General features: G+C 46.0%; 1 protein-coding gene across 2 annotated transcripts in view; it reads left to right on the forward strand.

The window, feature by feature from the left end:
* SMPDL3B (sphingomyelin phosphodiesterase acid like 3B) overlaps nt 1-13,841 on the forward strand; it is a 33,964-nt gene extending 20,123 nt beyond the window's left edge. Inside the window, exons 4-8 of one of the 2 annotated variants that reach the window (XM_049878443.1) lie at nt 2,915-3,058; nt 7,802-7,974; nt 9,348-9,528; nt 9,614-9,747; nt 10,115-13,257. In XM_049878443.1, coding sequence (XP_049734400.1) covers nt 2,915-3,058; nt 7,802-7,974; nt 9,348-9,528; nt 9,614-9,747; nt 10,115-10,228 — 746 coding nt within the window. In that variant the 3' untranslated portion in view covers nt 10,229-13,257. The other variant, XM_049878442.1, reaches the window with a different exon arrangement.
* The last annotated feature ends 565 nt before the right edge of the window (nt 13,842-14,406 follow it).

Raw genomic sequence — 14,406 nt, forward strand, 5'->3', positions numbered from 1 at the left:
TTGTTTGTTCTTTTGGCAGTCCATGGTATATTCAATATTCTTCACCAACACCACAATTCAAAAGAGTCAACTCTTCTTTGGTCTTCCTTATTCATCGTTTCATCTAGGGAGTCATTTCATCTAAACAAAAAAACAAAAAAACTTGTTGCCATTGAGTTGATTCCAACTCACAGTGACCTTATAGGACAGAGTTGAACTGCCCCATAGAGTTTCCAAGGAGCGCCTGGTGGATTCGAACTGTTGACCTTTCGGTTAGCAGTTGTAGCACTTAACCACGATGCCACCAAAGTTTCCTCGTTTCACCAAGGAAGTCAAAAATGTCCTGAAGGTGAGAAACCCTCCAAAGATTCTTATACCCCACCCATCAACACTGTCATGGAAACAGGGCCAGAACCGTATTTACATAATAATAATTTACCCTAAAACACAGCTTCCAGTCAGACCCTGGAGTTCCTAGTTCTCCAAACTGACTGCACATAGATAATTCTTCACAAGAGCCTGATGTCTAGGGCAAAAGGGTCTCCACTAAACTGCTTATTAGGCTACTGTTTAACTTAAAGGTGAGTTTAAGAAACCAGTTTCTTCAAGGTTCAAGGTTCAAAAGACACCTAAGAGCAAATGGCCTGGGTAGGTGTCTTAGTTATCTAGTGGTGCTGCTATAATAGAAATGCCACAAGTGGTTGGCTTTAACAAACAGAAGTTTATTCTCTCATAGTCCAGTAGGCTAGAAGTCTGAATTCAGGGCACCAGCACCAGGGGAAGGCTTTCTCTCTCTGTCAGCTCTGGAGGAAGGTCCTTGTCATCAATCTTCCCCTGGACTAGGAGCTTCTCCATGCAGGGTCTCTGGGTCCAAAGGATACACTCTTCTCCTGGTACTACTTTCGTGATGGTATGAAGTCCCCCTTGTCTCTCTGCTCACTTCTCTATTTTTTTATCTCAAGATTGGCTCAAAACACAATCCAATCTTGTAGACTGAGCCCTACCTCATTAACATAGCTGCTGCTAGTCCCATCTCATCAACATCATAGCGATAGGATTTACAACACGCAGGAAAATCATATCAGATGACAAAACAGTGGACAATCACACAACACTGGGAATCACGGCCTAGCCAAATTGACACGCACATTTTTGGGGGACACAGTTCAATCCATGACAGTGGGTCACTGGTCCATGGAACACAAAAATCTGGGTTCCAGGAGAATTAAAATGATATCTCACTTGTAAGGCACTTCTAACAGTGCCTCACACATAGAAGCAGTAAAAAAATGGGAGCGATCCCTTCCTTTGTCATATGCTCTTGTGATTCCAGGGATTTGTGCTTTTTCTTAATGATTGCCAGCACTAACTGTAGAGTCACAGAGATGGCTTCCAGCTTTGCAGACAACTCCTCAGAAGGAGTCTATAACCTCCTCTTTTGACAGAACATTCAGCATTTCCAGCTCTTGTAGGCTATACAAGGCAAAGGGGCTATTACAGAAATTTCTCAAAACAGGGAATTGGAGGCTCTAGCCTCCCTGGATTGGCTTAGGGTTAGTCCCTGAGATGGGCCAAGTTCATAAAAGGTAAGGCCCTGCTCTGACCTTAAGAGAAGTTTTTGTTCGTTGTCAAATACTTATAGAGCACCTACTATGTGCCAGAAACAGAGTGTAAAATAAAAGGAGGCATGAGGCTGCTCTCGAAAAGGAAGTCAGTCTGAAAGACTTGCCTCCCCGTCCAGGTCTCATTCATGAGCCACTTCCTCAGGAAGGCCTTTCCTGCCCTCTCCACCCCCCTGTTATACATTCCCACAGCAAGCAACCCTTCCCTTTTTGTGACAGCCCTCACACATCTAATTACTCATTGCCTGTCAACCCTACTGCACTGTCAGGGACTTGGACTGGGTGCCTGGTTCCCAGTTCTATGCCTTGGCACATAGTAGGTATTCAATAAATATTTGTTGAATGCATAAGTGAGTGAAACTCCTAAGACCTCCTACAGGTGAACCAGACCCCTTCTCTAAAAGTAACATGAATCTGGAATTGACAAGAACAAGGAACACTAAATTACCAAGCGGTTGATAATGGATCTGAAGATTTTTTAGGCCTTCTTTTAGTTTCCCTACCACTACACATCTGTCAGTTTGTTGTACTGTGGTGGCCTGCATGTTGCTATGATGCTGGAAGCTTTGCTACCAGTATTTCAATCATGGTGGACAGCTTTCAGTGGAACTTCCAGACTAAGACAGCTAGGAAGAAAGGCCCGGTGATCTACTTCTGCAAATTAACCAATGAAAACCCTCTGGATCACAACAGAATATTGTCCGATACAGTGCTCGAAGATGAGTCCCCCAGGATGGAAGGGATTCAAAGTGCACAGTGGCTACAGCAATGGACTTGAGCATACCAATGATTGTGAAGATGGTACAAGACCAGGCAACGTTTCATTCTGCTGTACATGGGATTGCCATGAATTGAGGCCAATTCAACAGCAACTAATAGCAATAAAAATGTTCCCCTTCCAGTCATCTGAGGCCTCCTTTTTGACCAGGGAGCTTCCTGCCAGGAAGGGGGTTAGGGACAGGGATCAGGGAACTCACTGCTCTTCCTTCTGGAGTCTGAGCAAATTCAGCCAAAGAAAGCTGCTGTTGCGTTGACTTCATACCAACTCATAGTCAGCCTAGAGGACAGAGTAGAACTGCCCATAGGGTTTCCAAGGATCACCTAGTGGATCTGAACTGCCAATCTTTTGGTTAGTAGCCATAGCTCTTAACCGCTACACCACAAGGGTTTCCAAAGGTCAGCCAGATTCTATCACATATGGTTTTCTGCTTATCTCTGTATTTTTTTCATCTGATGGCTGGTGGCCAACTGAAAATTACTAAATTCACCAAACGCTTAAGCATATATTTTTATATTTCTCCTTTCTCTTCCAGATACTAAAGTCTATGCTGCTTTGGGAAATCATGACTTTCACCCCAAACACCAGCTTCCAGCAGGGAACAACAGTATCTACAATCAGATAGCAGAACTGTGGAGGCCCTGGCTCAGTAATGAATCCATCGCTCTCTTCAAAGAAGGTACTAACATGATTTGCTACTATAAGGGGCATTTATTATATGCCAGGCTCTGATCTAATTTTGTCTTGACAACAGCCCCATGAAATATATACTGATTTTATTCCCATTTTACAGATAAGGAGACTGAGGCTTGAAGCTAAAAGTCACTTGACAAAGGCCACACAGCTTAGAAGAGGCAGAACTGGGAGCAGAATTCTGGGCTGACTCCAAAGCCCATGCTCTTTTTTTTTTTTTTTTAAATTGTGCATTAGTGAAAGTTTACAGAGCAAATTAGATTCCCATTTGATAGTTTGTACATAAAGTGTTCCATGACATTGTTTGCATTCCCTGCAATGTGTCTGCACTCCCCCCATGTCCACCCTGGGTTCCTTGTTTCCTTTCATCCTGATTTTCTACCTCTTCTTGCCTTCTCATCTTTGCTTTTGGGCAAATATTTCTGTTCTGATCTCATATAATTAATTGTTCTAAGGAGCACATTCCTCTTAGGGGTTACTGTTTATTTTATGGGCTTGTCTGTTGTTTGGTTGGAAGGTGGTCTCCTGGAATGGCTTCAGTTTCAGGTCAGAAATGTGTATTAGGGCCATAGTCTCTGGGGTTCCTCCAATTTCTGCCAGACCAGCCAGTCTGGTCTCTTTTGTGAACTTGAATTTTTTTTTTTCTTTTTATTGCACTTTAGGTGAAGGTTTACAGAGCAAACAAGTTTCTTATTAAACAATACACGTATTGTTTTGTGATATTGGTTGCCAAACCTACGACATGTCAACACTCTTCCTTCTCGACCTTGGGTTCCCCATTACCAGCTTCTCTGTCCCCTCCTGCCTCTAGTCCTTGCCCCTGGGCTGGTGTGCCCCTTTAGTCTCATTTTGTTTTGTGGGTCTGCCTAATCTCTGGCTGAAGGGTGAACCTCCGGAGTGACTTCATTACTGAGCTAAAAGCGTGTCTGGGGGCCGTACTCTTGGGGTGTATCCAGTCTCTGTCAGGCTAGTAAGTCTGGTCTTTTGGGTCTGAGTGTGTGTAAGTTAGAATTTTGTTTTACATTTTTCTCCAGCTCTGTCTGGGACGCCATTGTGATCCCTGTCAGAGCATTCAGTGGTGGCAGCTGGGCACCATCTAGTTGTCCTAGACTCAGTCTGGTTGAGGCTGTGGTAGTTGTGGCCCATTAGTTCTTTAGACTAATCTTTCCCTTGTGTCTTTGGTTTTCTTCTTTCTCCTTTGCTCCAGTCGGGGTGAGACCAGTGGAGTATCTTAGATGGTTGATTTTTGTTCTGTATTTTTCTCCTGCTCTGTCCGGGACCGTCTGTTGTGATCCCAGACAAAGTGGTCAGTAGTGGTAGCTAGTACATACATACAATGGAATGTTACGCAGTGATGAAGAATAATGATGAATCCATGAAACATCTCACAGCATGCATGAATTTGGAGGATGTTATGCTGAGTGAAATAAGTCAATTACGAAAGCACAAATTTTTGTATGAGACCACTATTATAAAGTAACAACAAAAGATTTACACATAATAAAAAAAGAAAAATGACCAGTTCTTCTGGTCTCAGGGTTGTATAGGCTGTGGTTCATGTGGTCCACTAGTCCTTTGGACTAACTGCCCCCTTGAGTCTTTGTTTTTTTTCACTCTCCTTTGCTCTGGACTGGAAGAGACCAACAGTTATATCTTAGATGGACTCTCACAAGCTTTTAAGACCCCAGACGCCACTTGTCGAAGTCAGATGCAGGACATTGTCTTTATTAACTATATTGTGCCAACTGATGTAGATGTTTCCCAAGTCTATGGTTCTTTGCCTTCAAGCCTAGGAACTTCATCCCGTGAAGTGTTTGGTTCTGTCTAAAAGGTTTCCCTGCTGTGTCCCTTGCGTGCTCTATTGTCTATATTAAGATATGAGGAACACCTGCAGTCATGTATGTAGAAATATCCACCACCAAACTTGTATCTGCAGGTGGGTGTGCTCCTTTACACCCTACCACACCTCTTGGCATATCTATCTACCCATGTATCCATTCGTAAGTTATTGTTTGTTAATACTTATTGTTGCAGGATTGTCTATCCTATAGTAGCTCCTGTAGTTGCCCTTTATTCTTGCATTCCTCTCAGTGTCCTCTCATGCCTTGGTCACATGGTGCTGACTTCTCCCCATATTTTGTATTGCCTTTCCCTTCCATATAATAACACGTCATCTATCTATTTGGTAATTTTCCCTCCTTCCCCCTCCCATCCCGGGTAGCCATTAAAGAATGTTTTTTATTTCATTTTTGTTTTTTTCTATATGTAAACCTTGTGTTGTTACTTTATAATGGTAGCCTCTTACAAAATTTGTCCTTTGCAAATCGACTAATTTCACTCAGGATAATGTCCTCCAAATTCATCCACGCTGTGAGATGTTTTGTGGATTCATCATTATTCTTTATCACTGCATAGTATTTCATTGTATTTTTTTTTATGTACTAGTTTTTTAATCTAGTCATCTGTTCATGGGCATTTAGGTTGTTTCCACCTTTTTGCTATTGCGAATAATGTTGCAATGAACACGGGTGTGCATATGTCTATTCACGTCATGGTTCTTATTTCTTCAGGGTATGTACCTAGCAGTGGGATTGCTGGATCATATGGTATTTCTATTTCTAGCCTTTGGAGGAAGTGCCATACCATTTTCCATAGTAGCTGTACCATTTTACATTCCCACTGGCAGTGTATAAGAGTTCCAGTCTCTCCACAACCTTGCCAATATTTGTTATTTTCTGTTTTTTTTTTCAATTGCCAGTAATATTGGGGCGAGGTGGTATCTCATTGTAGTTTTGATTTGTATCTCTCCAATTGCTAGTGATTGCAAGCATTTCTTCATATGTTTGTTAGCAGCCTGAATGTCTTCTTTGGTAAAGTGTCTGTTCATATCCTTTGCCCATTTTTTAATTGGGTTATTTTGTTGTTGTTGTTGAGGTGTTAAAGTTTTCCATAAATTTTAGAGATTAGACCCTTGTTGGATATGTGTAGCCAATTTCTTTTTCCCCCCAATCTGTGTGTTCTCTTTTGACTCTCTTGGACAAGTCTTTTTATTGAGCATAAGTATTTAATTTTTAGGAGGTCCCGTTTATCTAGTTCATTTTCTTCTGTGTGTGCATTTTTAGTTACGTTTGATATTCTATTTTTTGCCATATATTAGGGCTCCTACCGTTGTCCCTGGAGCCCTGGTGGGACAGTGGTTAAGGGCTCAGGCTGCTAACCAAAAGGTTGGCAGTTCGAATCCACCAGCCACTCCCTGGAAGCCCTGTGGGGCAGCTCTACTCTGTCCTATAGGGTTGCTATGGGATGGAATTGACTCGATGGCAACAGGTTTTTTGTTTTTTAACCTTTGTCCCTATTTTTTTCCTCCATTATCGTTATAGTTTTAGGTTTTATATTTAGGTCTTTGATTCATTTTGAGTTAGTTTTTGTGTATGGTGTGAGGTATGGATCCTGTTTCATTCTTCTACAGATTTGCCAGCACCATTTATTGAAGAGACTGTCTCTTCCCCATTTAATGGGCTTTGGTCCCTTATCAAAGACCAGCTGTCATAGGTGGATGGATTTACATCTGGGTTCTCAATTCTGTTCCATTGATCTATGTGTCTGTCATTATACCAGTACCAGGCTGTTTTGACTACCATGGCTGTATCAAGTAATGTGAGGCCTCCTACTTTGTTCTTCTTTAATAATGCTTTACTTATTCGGGGCCTCTTTCCTTTCCATATAAAGTTAGCGATAATTTTTTCCATCTCATTAAAGAATGCTGTTGGGATTTGGATTGAGATTGCATTTTATCTATATATCACTTTGGGTAATATTGACATTTTCACAATGTTAAGTATTCCTCTCCAAGAGCATAGTATGTTTTTCTATTTATGTAGGTCTGTTTTGGTTCAAAGCCCATGCTCTTAAACACATAGCACTAATGATGATTGCAACAACTAATATTTACTGAGCACTTACTGTTTGCTAGGCACTGCCCTCTGCACGTTATTAGACTCCTCACATCAACCCTAGGAAGCAGCAGTAACCATCAGTTCAGAGCTGGGTTTCTCAACCTTGGCATTGTTGACATTTTAGGTTTCATCATTCTTTGCTGTGGTGGCTGTCCTGTGCATTGTAGGATGTTTAGCACATCTCCCAGTTGTGACAATCAAAAATATCTCTAGACATTGCCAAATGTTCCCTGAGGGGAGCAAAATCACCTGGTTGAGAACCACTGGTCCAAAAATACAGCCAGTCAAAGGCGACCCTGACCCCACTCTCTTCCTTCATTCGATTTCCTGCTGCTGGGGCTCTCCATTGATCAATGCCAGCCAGAAGCCCATTGGCATGGGAGCCCACTGATTTCGTTCACACAGATCAGCCTCCTAGGGCAAAGAGCTGGATGAACAAGGTAGTTGACAGTGGATCTGGAGGGGCAAACACACCCATTATACAGATGAGGAAACTAGGACACAGAAAGGTTAAGTAACTTTCCCAAGTTGCACAGCTAATAAGTGATAGAGTCAGGACTTGAACCCAGAAAGCCTGGGTCCAAAGTCTTGGCTCTTACTCATTTGGCTACATTGATCCCACGATGTCCCTCTATGGGAAAGATGGTTGTTCTCCCCATCTCTCCTCCTGCCAGGGAAGGAGAAGGTGGGAGAGTGAGGTGGAGGGGGGAAGAGGCATGTCTGGCCTGAGGCAGGGGACTCCTTCAGACTTCTCCCTGGCTGTGACACCCTAGGTGCCTTCTATTCTGAGAAGCTGCCTGGTCCAAACATAGCTGGGCGAATTGTGGTCCTCAACACCAATTTGTACTATACCAACAACGAGCAGACAGTTGGCATGGCTGACCCTGGCCAGCAGTTCCAGTGGCTGGAAGATGTGCTGACCAATGCTTCCCGGGCCAGGGAAATGGTAAGGGCCCCTGTCTCCTCCTTCTCCCTTTTCGGGGTCACTTCTTGATCAAGTCTCCTGCCTCAGCACAAACTCATCCACCCACCCTGAGATGCCCACATCCTTCATCGGCCTGGCACCAGGAGGGTGCTTCTTCCATCCTCACAACAGCCCCATGAGGCTGGGATCCTGTGGTCCATTATAGATGAGGACCTTGGGGCTCACAGGAGCAGTGACAGTTCCGAGCTCACATGATAAGCGGTGAAGCCGAGACCAGAACCTTGGTCTCCAGACAAGAAGTCAGCATCCTTTCTACTGCTACCACACAGCATAGCTGCAGCCCACACTGTGTACTAGACCTTAAGGGATGCATAGTAGGTGGACAGCCCAGCTTGCCAGGTGTGTCCTGGAGGATAGGTCTTGTGTCTCATTTGCTAGAACCCCTGCACTGACCAGTATGTCACAGCAGGATCTCATGGCTGGTACTTTTGAGCACTCACCGCATCAGGCACATTGCTAGGTGCCTTGTATGGATCATCTCATTTAACTCACAGAACTCCATGAGGCAGGTGCTATTATCGCCATCTTCCAGATGAGGGAAGTGAGGCTCAGAGAAGCAAAATGACTTGCCCAAGGTCACACAGCTGGTGTCCAAGCTGCAGTTTGACTCCAAAGCTCATGCTCTTAACCCCCACTGTTCTACCTCCTGCAATGGTAGCTAAGTGCCCAGGTACTGTTAGCTGAGTGACTTGAGGGATACAAGACAAGAATATATATTACCCATACCCCTACTGCACAACCATGCAAGAATGGTTTAGTCACAGTATCTGAGCTCCAAGAGGAGAAGACTAGCTTCTGAAGGATCAGAGAGGCTTTATGGAGGAGATGCCTTTTGAGCTAGGCTTTAAAGTATGGGTTGTTGTTGTCGTGTGCTGTCAAGGCAATCCTGCTGATAGTGACGCTAAAGGATGGAGAACTGCCCCATAGGGTTTCCAAGGCTGTAATCTTTATGCAGGCAGACTACCCCATCTTTCTCCCATGGAGTGTTTGGTGGGCTTGAACTGCCAATCTTTTGGTTAGCAGCCAAGTGCTTAACCACTGTTCCACCAGGGCTCCTTGAAGTATGGGTAAGATTTACAAAAGTAAAAAGGAGAAGGGTACTCCAGGTGGCAGGTATAGTATGGGAAAAGGCACAGAGGTGGGCACACAGGTGGTACATTCATTGCTGGGCACAGAGAGAATGCCTGGATCAGCCGGGAAGAGGGAATGGGGAAGAACTTCAGAGATGTATTTGAGCTTGTCTGCCTGCCTTTGGGAGATGGGCAGATTTTGAGGAGGGAAATGAGGGGCTGGGTGGACAATTCTGAGCCCTTCTGGGCACCCTCTCTTCACAGGTGTACATTACTGGCCATGTGCCCCCAGGGTTCTTTGAGAAGACCCGGAACAAGTTATGGTTCCGGCAGGCCTTCAACGAGAGGTACCTAGAGGTGGTCCGGAAGCACCATCAGGTCATCGCGGGACAGTTCTTCGGGCACCAGCACACCGACAGCTTCCGGATGTTCTATGATGACACAGGTACTCAACCCGGAGGGCGGCTGCCAGCTCACTTCCCGCCTTCTCTCACCAGCCTCTCTCAGTTCTGCTGTCTCTCGCCTGAAAGGTGTCCCCATCAGTGTCATGTTCCTCACGCCTGGAGTCACGCCCTGGAAAACCACGTTACCTGGAGTGGTCAACGGGGCCAACAATCCAGGCATCCGGGTGATTGAATACGACCAAGCCACACTGAGCCTGAAGGTCAGGAGCCCTGGGTCTGCTGGGAAGACAGGGGTAGGGTGGACAGGGACCTAGACACATCATAACCTCCCCTAACTCTCCTTCCCACCCAATCCACCCACTATTGACCAATGAACCTTAGAAAGGTTAAGTTACTTCTGCCCTTCTAGAGCTCAGATTCAGAACCCTGAAGCCACCTCCAAATCCTGTCACTGAGTCAGGTCAATTCTTCTTTTCCCAAACTCCCTTTGCCCCTGGATCATTGCCACAGCCTCCTACCTGGTCTCCCTGCCTCCAGTGCTGCCCCACTGTAGCCCATCCGCTATGCACTACAGAAGGGATTCGTCTTTCTAAAGCACTGCTTTCATCCTGTTTCTCTCCTGCTCAGAAACTTTCAGTGGCTCCTCAGTGCCTGCAATATAAAGTTGGATCTCCTTGGCCTGGTACTCAAGGCCTCCTACACTCTGACCTCCAGCCCATGCCCACCTTTTCCCTACACTGACTCAAGCTGGGCTCAAGCCAAAGCAGGCCCCCAACTCATCAAGCGCTCCTTCACCTCCTAGGATGTGCTTGTGTTTGTGGAAATCACAAAGAAGCATTATTCTCTCATTTATTCAACAAACGTATTAAGCATCTGCCATGTGCTAGACCCTGCTCTAAGCTCAGGGGATACTCAAGTGAACAAAAACAGACCAAGTCACTGTTCTCCTGGAGCTGACATTCTTACAGGAAGCAACAGACAAGAACTAAGTGAAATGAAGTATGCCACAGAGAGAAGTTCTAAGGAGGAAAACGAAGCAGGGTGGAGAGACAGGGTGGTGATGGGCAGGCTGTGTGTGTGCTATGTTACACAAGTCGGCAGGGTAAATGTCACAAATAGAGTGGCATTTCAGCAGAGTTCTGAGTGATGTGAGGGAGCAAGCCACGTAGGCACCTGGGGAAGGAGAGTGACAGCAAGTCAAAGGCCTCTTGGTGGGAACGCGCTTCGCATGTTTAAAAGAAACCTGGGTACTTGGCACCATTTTGCAGGAGGCGCTTGCACCATTGCAGTGGGGCTAAAGACACACTCTTTTTATGTTGCTTTTTATCCATTCGTTCTGCAAATATTTATATGCCAGGGGGCTTAGCATGATAGAAAATGCCCAGGCTGTGGGATAAACAAGAAGAGCAAGGAGGCCAGTGTGGTTGGAGTGGAAGGTGGAGGGGAGACTAGGTGGGAACGAGGTCAGATCACATAGGCCGTGATGAAGACTCTGGATTGGGAGGGTTTAGGGCAGAAGAATGAAATATTCTGAACTTAATTTCACAAAATCACCATGTCTGCTGTATAGGGGCAAAGGCAGAGGCAGGGGAAACAGTTAGGGACTATATAACCAGCTGAGAGATGGGGGCTAGGCCCAGGGCTGTAGTGCGAGAGGTAAGAAGTGTCGGATTCTGGGTGTATTACGAAGGCAAAGCAGACAGGATTTGCTGGTGGATTGGATATGAGAGAAAGAGGAGTCATGAAGGACTCCAAAGTTTTCAGCCTGAGCAACTGAAGGATGAGGTTGCCCTTTGCTGAGATGGAGTGACTGTGGGAGGAGCCAGAATTTTCAGCTTTGGGCCTGTTAACTATGAGATGGCTAAATGGCATACAAGAAAATGCCAAGGGAGGCGGCAACTGGATGTCTGAGTTGGAGTTTCAGGAAGAGCAACATACAGAGATTTGATATGAGAGCTAAGAGCATCTAGAGGACATTTAAAGCCAGAGACTGGATGAGATAACCAAGGTCCTTGATTCTGAGGAGGAAATGTAGATAAAGAAGAGGTCTGAGGATTTTTAAGAGTATGGTCTGCCGCTCACACAGGCACTCATAGAATCTGAGCACAGTCTCAAGAATCCCCACCCAGCCTGTAACATGCCCTGCATCCTTCTCAGATAGACCTGGGTTTTAATCCTGGCTTAACCAGACATAGACTTTTTGATCTCTCTGTGCCCCAGTTGCTTCATCTGTGAAACAGGAATGACAATACTCTCACAGGGTTTTGAGAGGACTGAACGGCTAAGGTACTTGGATGCTAACAGAAGGACTGGCAGTTTGAGTCCACCCAGAACCGCCTCAAAGAAAGGGCTGGCGATCTACTTCGGAAAAATCAGCCATTAAAATCCCTATGGAGCACAGTTCTACTCTGAAACACAGAGTCTGAATCGACCTCAACTGTTTGTTTTTAAATGAAATAACATATGTAATGTGTCTGGCATGCAGTTGCTGTTCATATATAGCAGTTCCGTGTACTCTATCTCCAGTGACCTGAAGCAGGTATACATACAAATTTAACCCGAAAGTGTTGGACAGAGAAACTGTCTTAGTCATCTAGTGCTGCCAAAACAGAAATACCACAAGTGGATGGTTTTAACAAAGAGAAATTTATTCTCTCACAATCTAGCAGGTTACAAGTCCAAATTCAGGGCACTGGCTCCAGGGGAAGGCTTTTTCTCTCTGTCAGTTCTGGAAGAAGGTCCTTGTCCTCAATCTTCCCCTGAGGAGCTTCTCAAGCACAGGGACGCGGTGTCCAAAAGTCACGCTCTGCTCCTGGTGCTGCTTTCTTGGTTGTATGAGGTCCCCAACTCTCTGCTTGCCTCCCTTTCCTTTTATCTCTTATAAAAGGTGGTACAGGCCATACCCCAGGGAAACTCCCTTTACATTGGATCAGGGATATGACCTAGGTAAGGGTGGTATTACAAATCCCACCCTAATCCTTTTCAACATAAAATTATAATCACAAAATGGAGCACAACCACACAACACTGGCAATCATGGCCTAACCAAGTTGATATATACGTTTTTGGGGGGACATGATTCAATCCATAACAGAAACTCTTCCAGATTCTAGTCCTGAGGATGCACAGGAGTCCCAGGGGTCTGGAGTGTATCTCAGTTCCCACCAAGTTCTACTTGGCCTGTGGTTAATCCCACTGTTTATGTTGCTTTTTATCCATTCATTCTGCAAATATTTACTAAGCATCTTTTATGTGCCAGGAGCTTGGTGTGACAGAAAATGCACAGAGTGTGGGGTAAATGACCTGGGTTCCAATCCCGGTAGGATCCTGGCCAAGTGAACCAACCTCTTTAGGCCTCAGCTTCCTCATCTGCGAAATGGAGATAATAAGTGCAGTTATCTTATCAGATCCAATCTAAGAATGTCTGCCAAACATACTTAAAAAAAAGAAAAACCAAAAAACCGGTGCCTTCTAGTTGATTCCAACTCACAGAGACCTCAGAGTAGAACTGCTCCACAGGGTTTTCTTGGTTGTAATTTTTACTGAAGCAGATCACCAGGTCTTTCTTCTTTGGTGCTGCGGGTGGGTTCACACTGACAACCTTTAGAAGTCAAGGGCAAACAGTGTGCGCCACCCAGAGACCTTACCAATAAATGCTCAATAACTAATGGTGGTTATTTTGGCTGTAAAGAAGCTGGGGGCAAATGCAAGGTGTAGGATGGGAGTGGAACCTGGCAGCTGTTAAAGGCAGGCCTTGCACCGCCTCCCCATTCCAGGACACAGTTACCTACTTCATGAACCTGAGCCAGGCGAACGCGCAGGAAACACCAAGCTGGGAGCTCGAGTACAAGCTGACCGAGGCCTATGGGGTGCCGGATGCGGGCCCCGCGTCTATGCACGTGGCGCTAGGCCACATCGCCCGCGACCAGGGAGCACTGCAGCGTTACTACATCTACAACTCTGTTGGCTACGGCAGCCCGGACTGCGAGGAGGCCTGCCGCGTTGAGCACGTGTGCGCCGCGCGTGAGGTGGACTTCGACGCGTACACTGCTTGCCTGCGCAACTCTGGCGCCTCACCGGCGCCCAAGCTCGCGCTGCCGTTGGCGGCGCTGCTGGGCCTGTGCACCCTGCTCGTGCGGTGACCTTGGCGCCACACGCTGTCCCCTGGGCAGCTCACCTTCCTCCTTGTAAAACCTGGGGAACATCACCCTTTGGAGACCCGGACTTTTCCATCATTTCTCCTGCGCCCCTAGAGAGTGAATTAGTAGGGGGCAGCCGGATCCGGAGATGAAGCACCAGCCCCCCCCCCACCACGTTTCCTTCAAGTTTCATGTCTTATTAAAAAACAATGTGCATCGTGCATGTTATTCTGTGCGGTTTCTCCTTTAATATGTGAGTAGTTTTGAACTCACAGTGAACGTTTCTCCCTCTCTCTCCACAGTGATGGAAGTAAAATGAGTAGCCCAGGAAGATGCGCCCTGGTGATCCGGTGCCCTTTGTGTAACTCGCTGCCCGAACTCTGGGCACGCTTAATTTGCAACGTTCACCACTTAGGGATCAGAACGTGCCTTTTTGTTTTGCTTTTTGCAACCGAGCCGATGCGAGGGATCATGAGTAGAGCCCGGGCTCTAATCTCCTAGCCCTTCCCGCCATCTTGGGCCTCTGTCGTTAGGTGCCATCCAGTCGATTCTGACTCATAGCGATCCCGTGGGACAGAGCAGAACTGCTCCATAGGGTTTTCTAGGCTGTAATCTTTAGGGTACAGACCGCCAGGTCTTTCTCTCGTGGAGCCTCTGGGCGGGTTGAATCGCTGGCTTTTCGGTTAGCAGCCAAGCGCTTAACCGTTGCGCCACCGGGGCTCCTTGTCTTGGCCCTCTAGGCGCCTCAAACATAAAATAAAATCGCTGGGAAGCCTGCTG

This window comes from Elephas maximus, chromosome 3 (assembly GCF_024166365.1).
Source record: "Elephas maximus indicus isolate mEleMax1 chromosome 3, mEleMax1 primary haplotype, whole genome shotgun sequence".
Taxonomy (NCBI): domain Eukaryota; kingdom Metazoa; phylum Chordata; class Mammalia; order Proboscidea; family Elephantidae; genus Elephas; species Elephas maximus.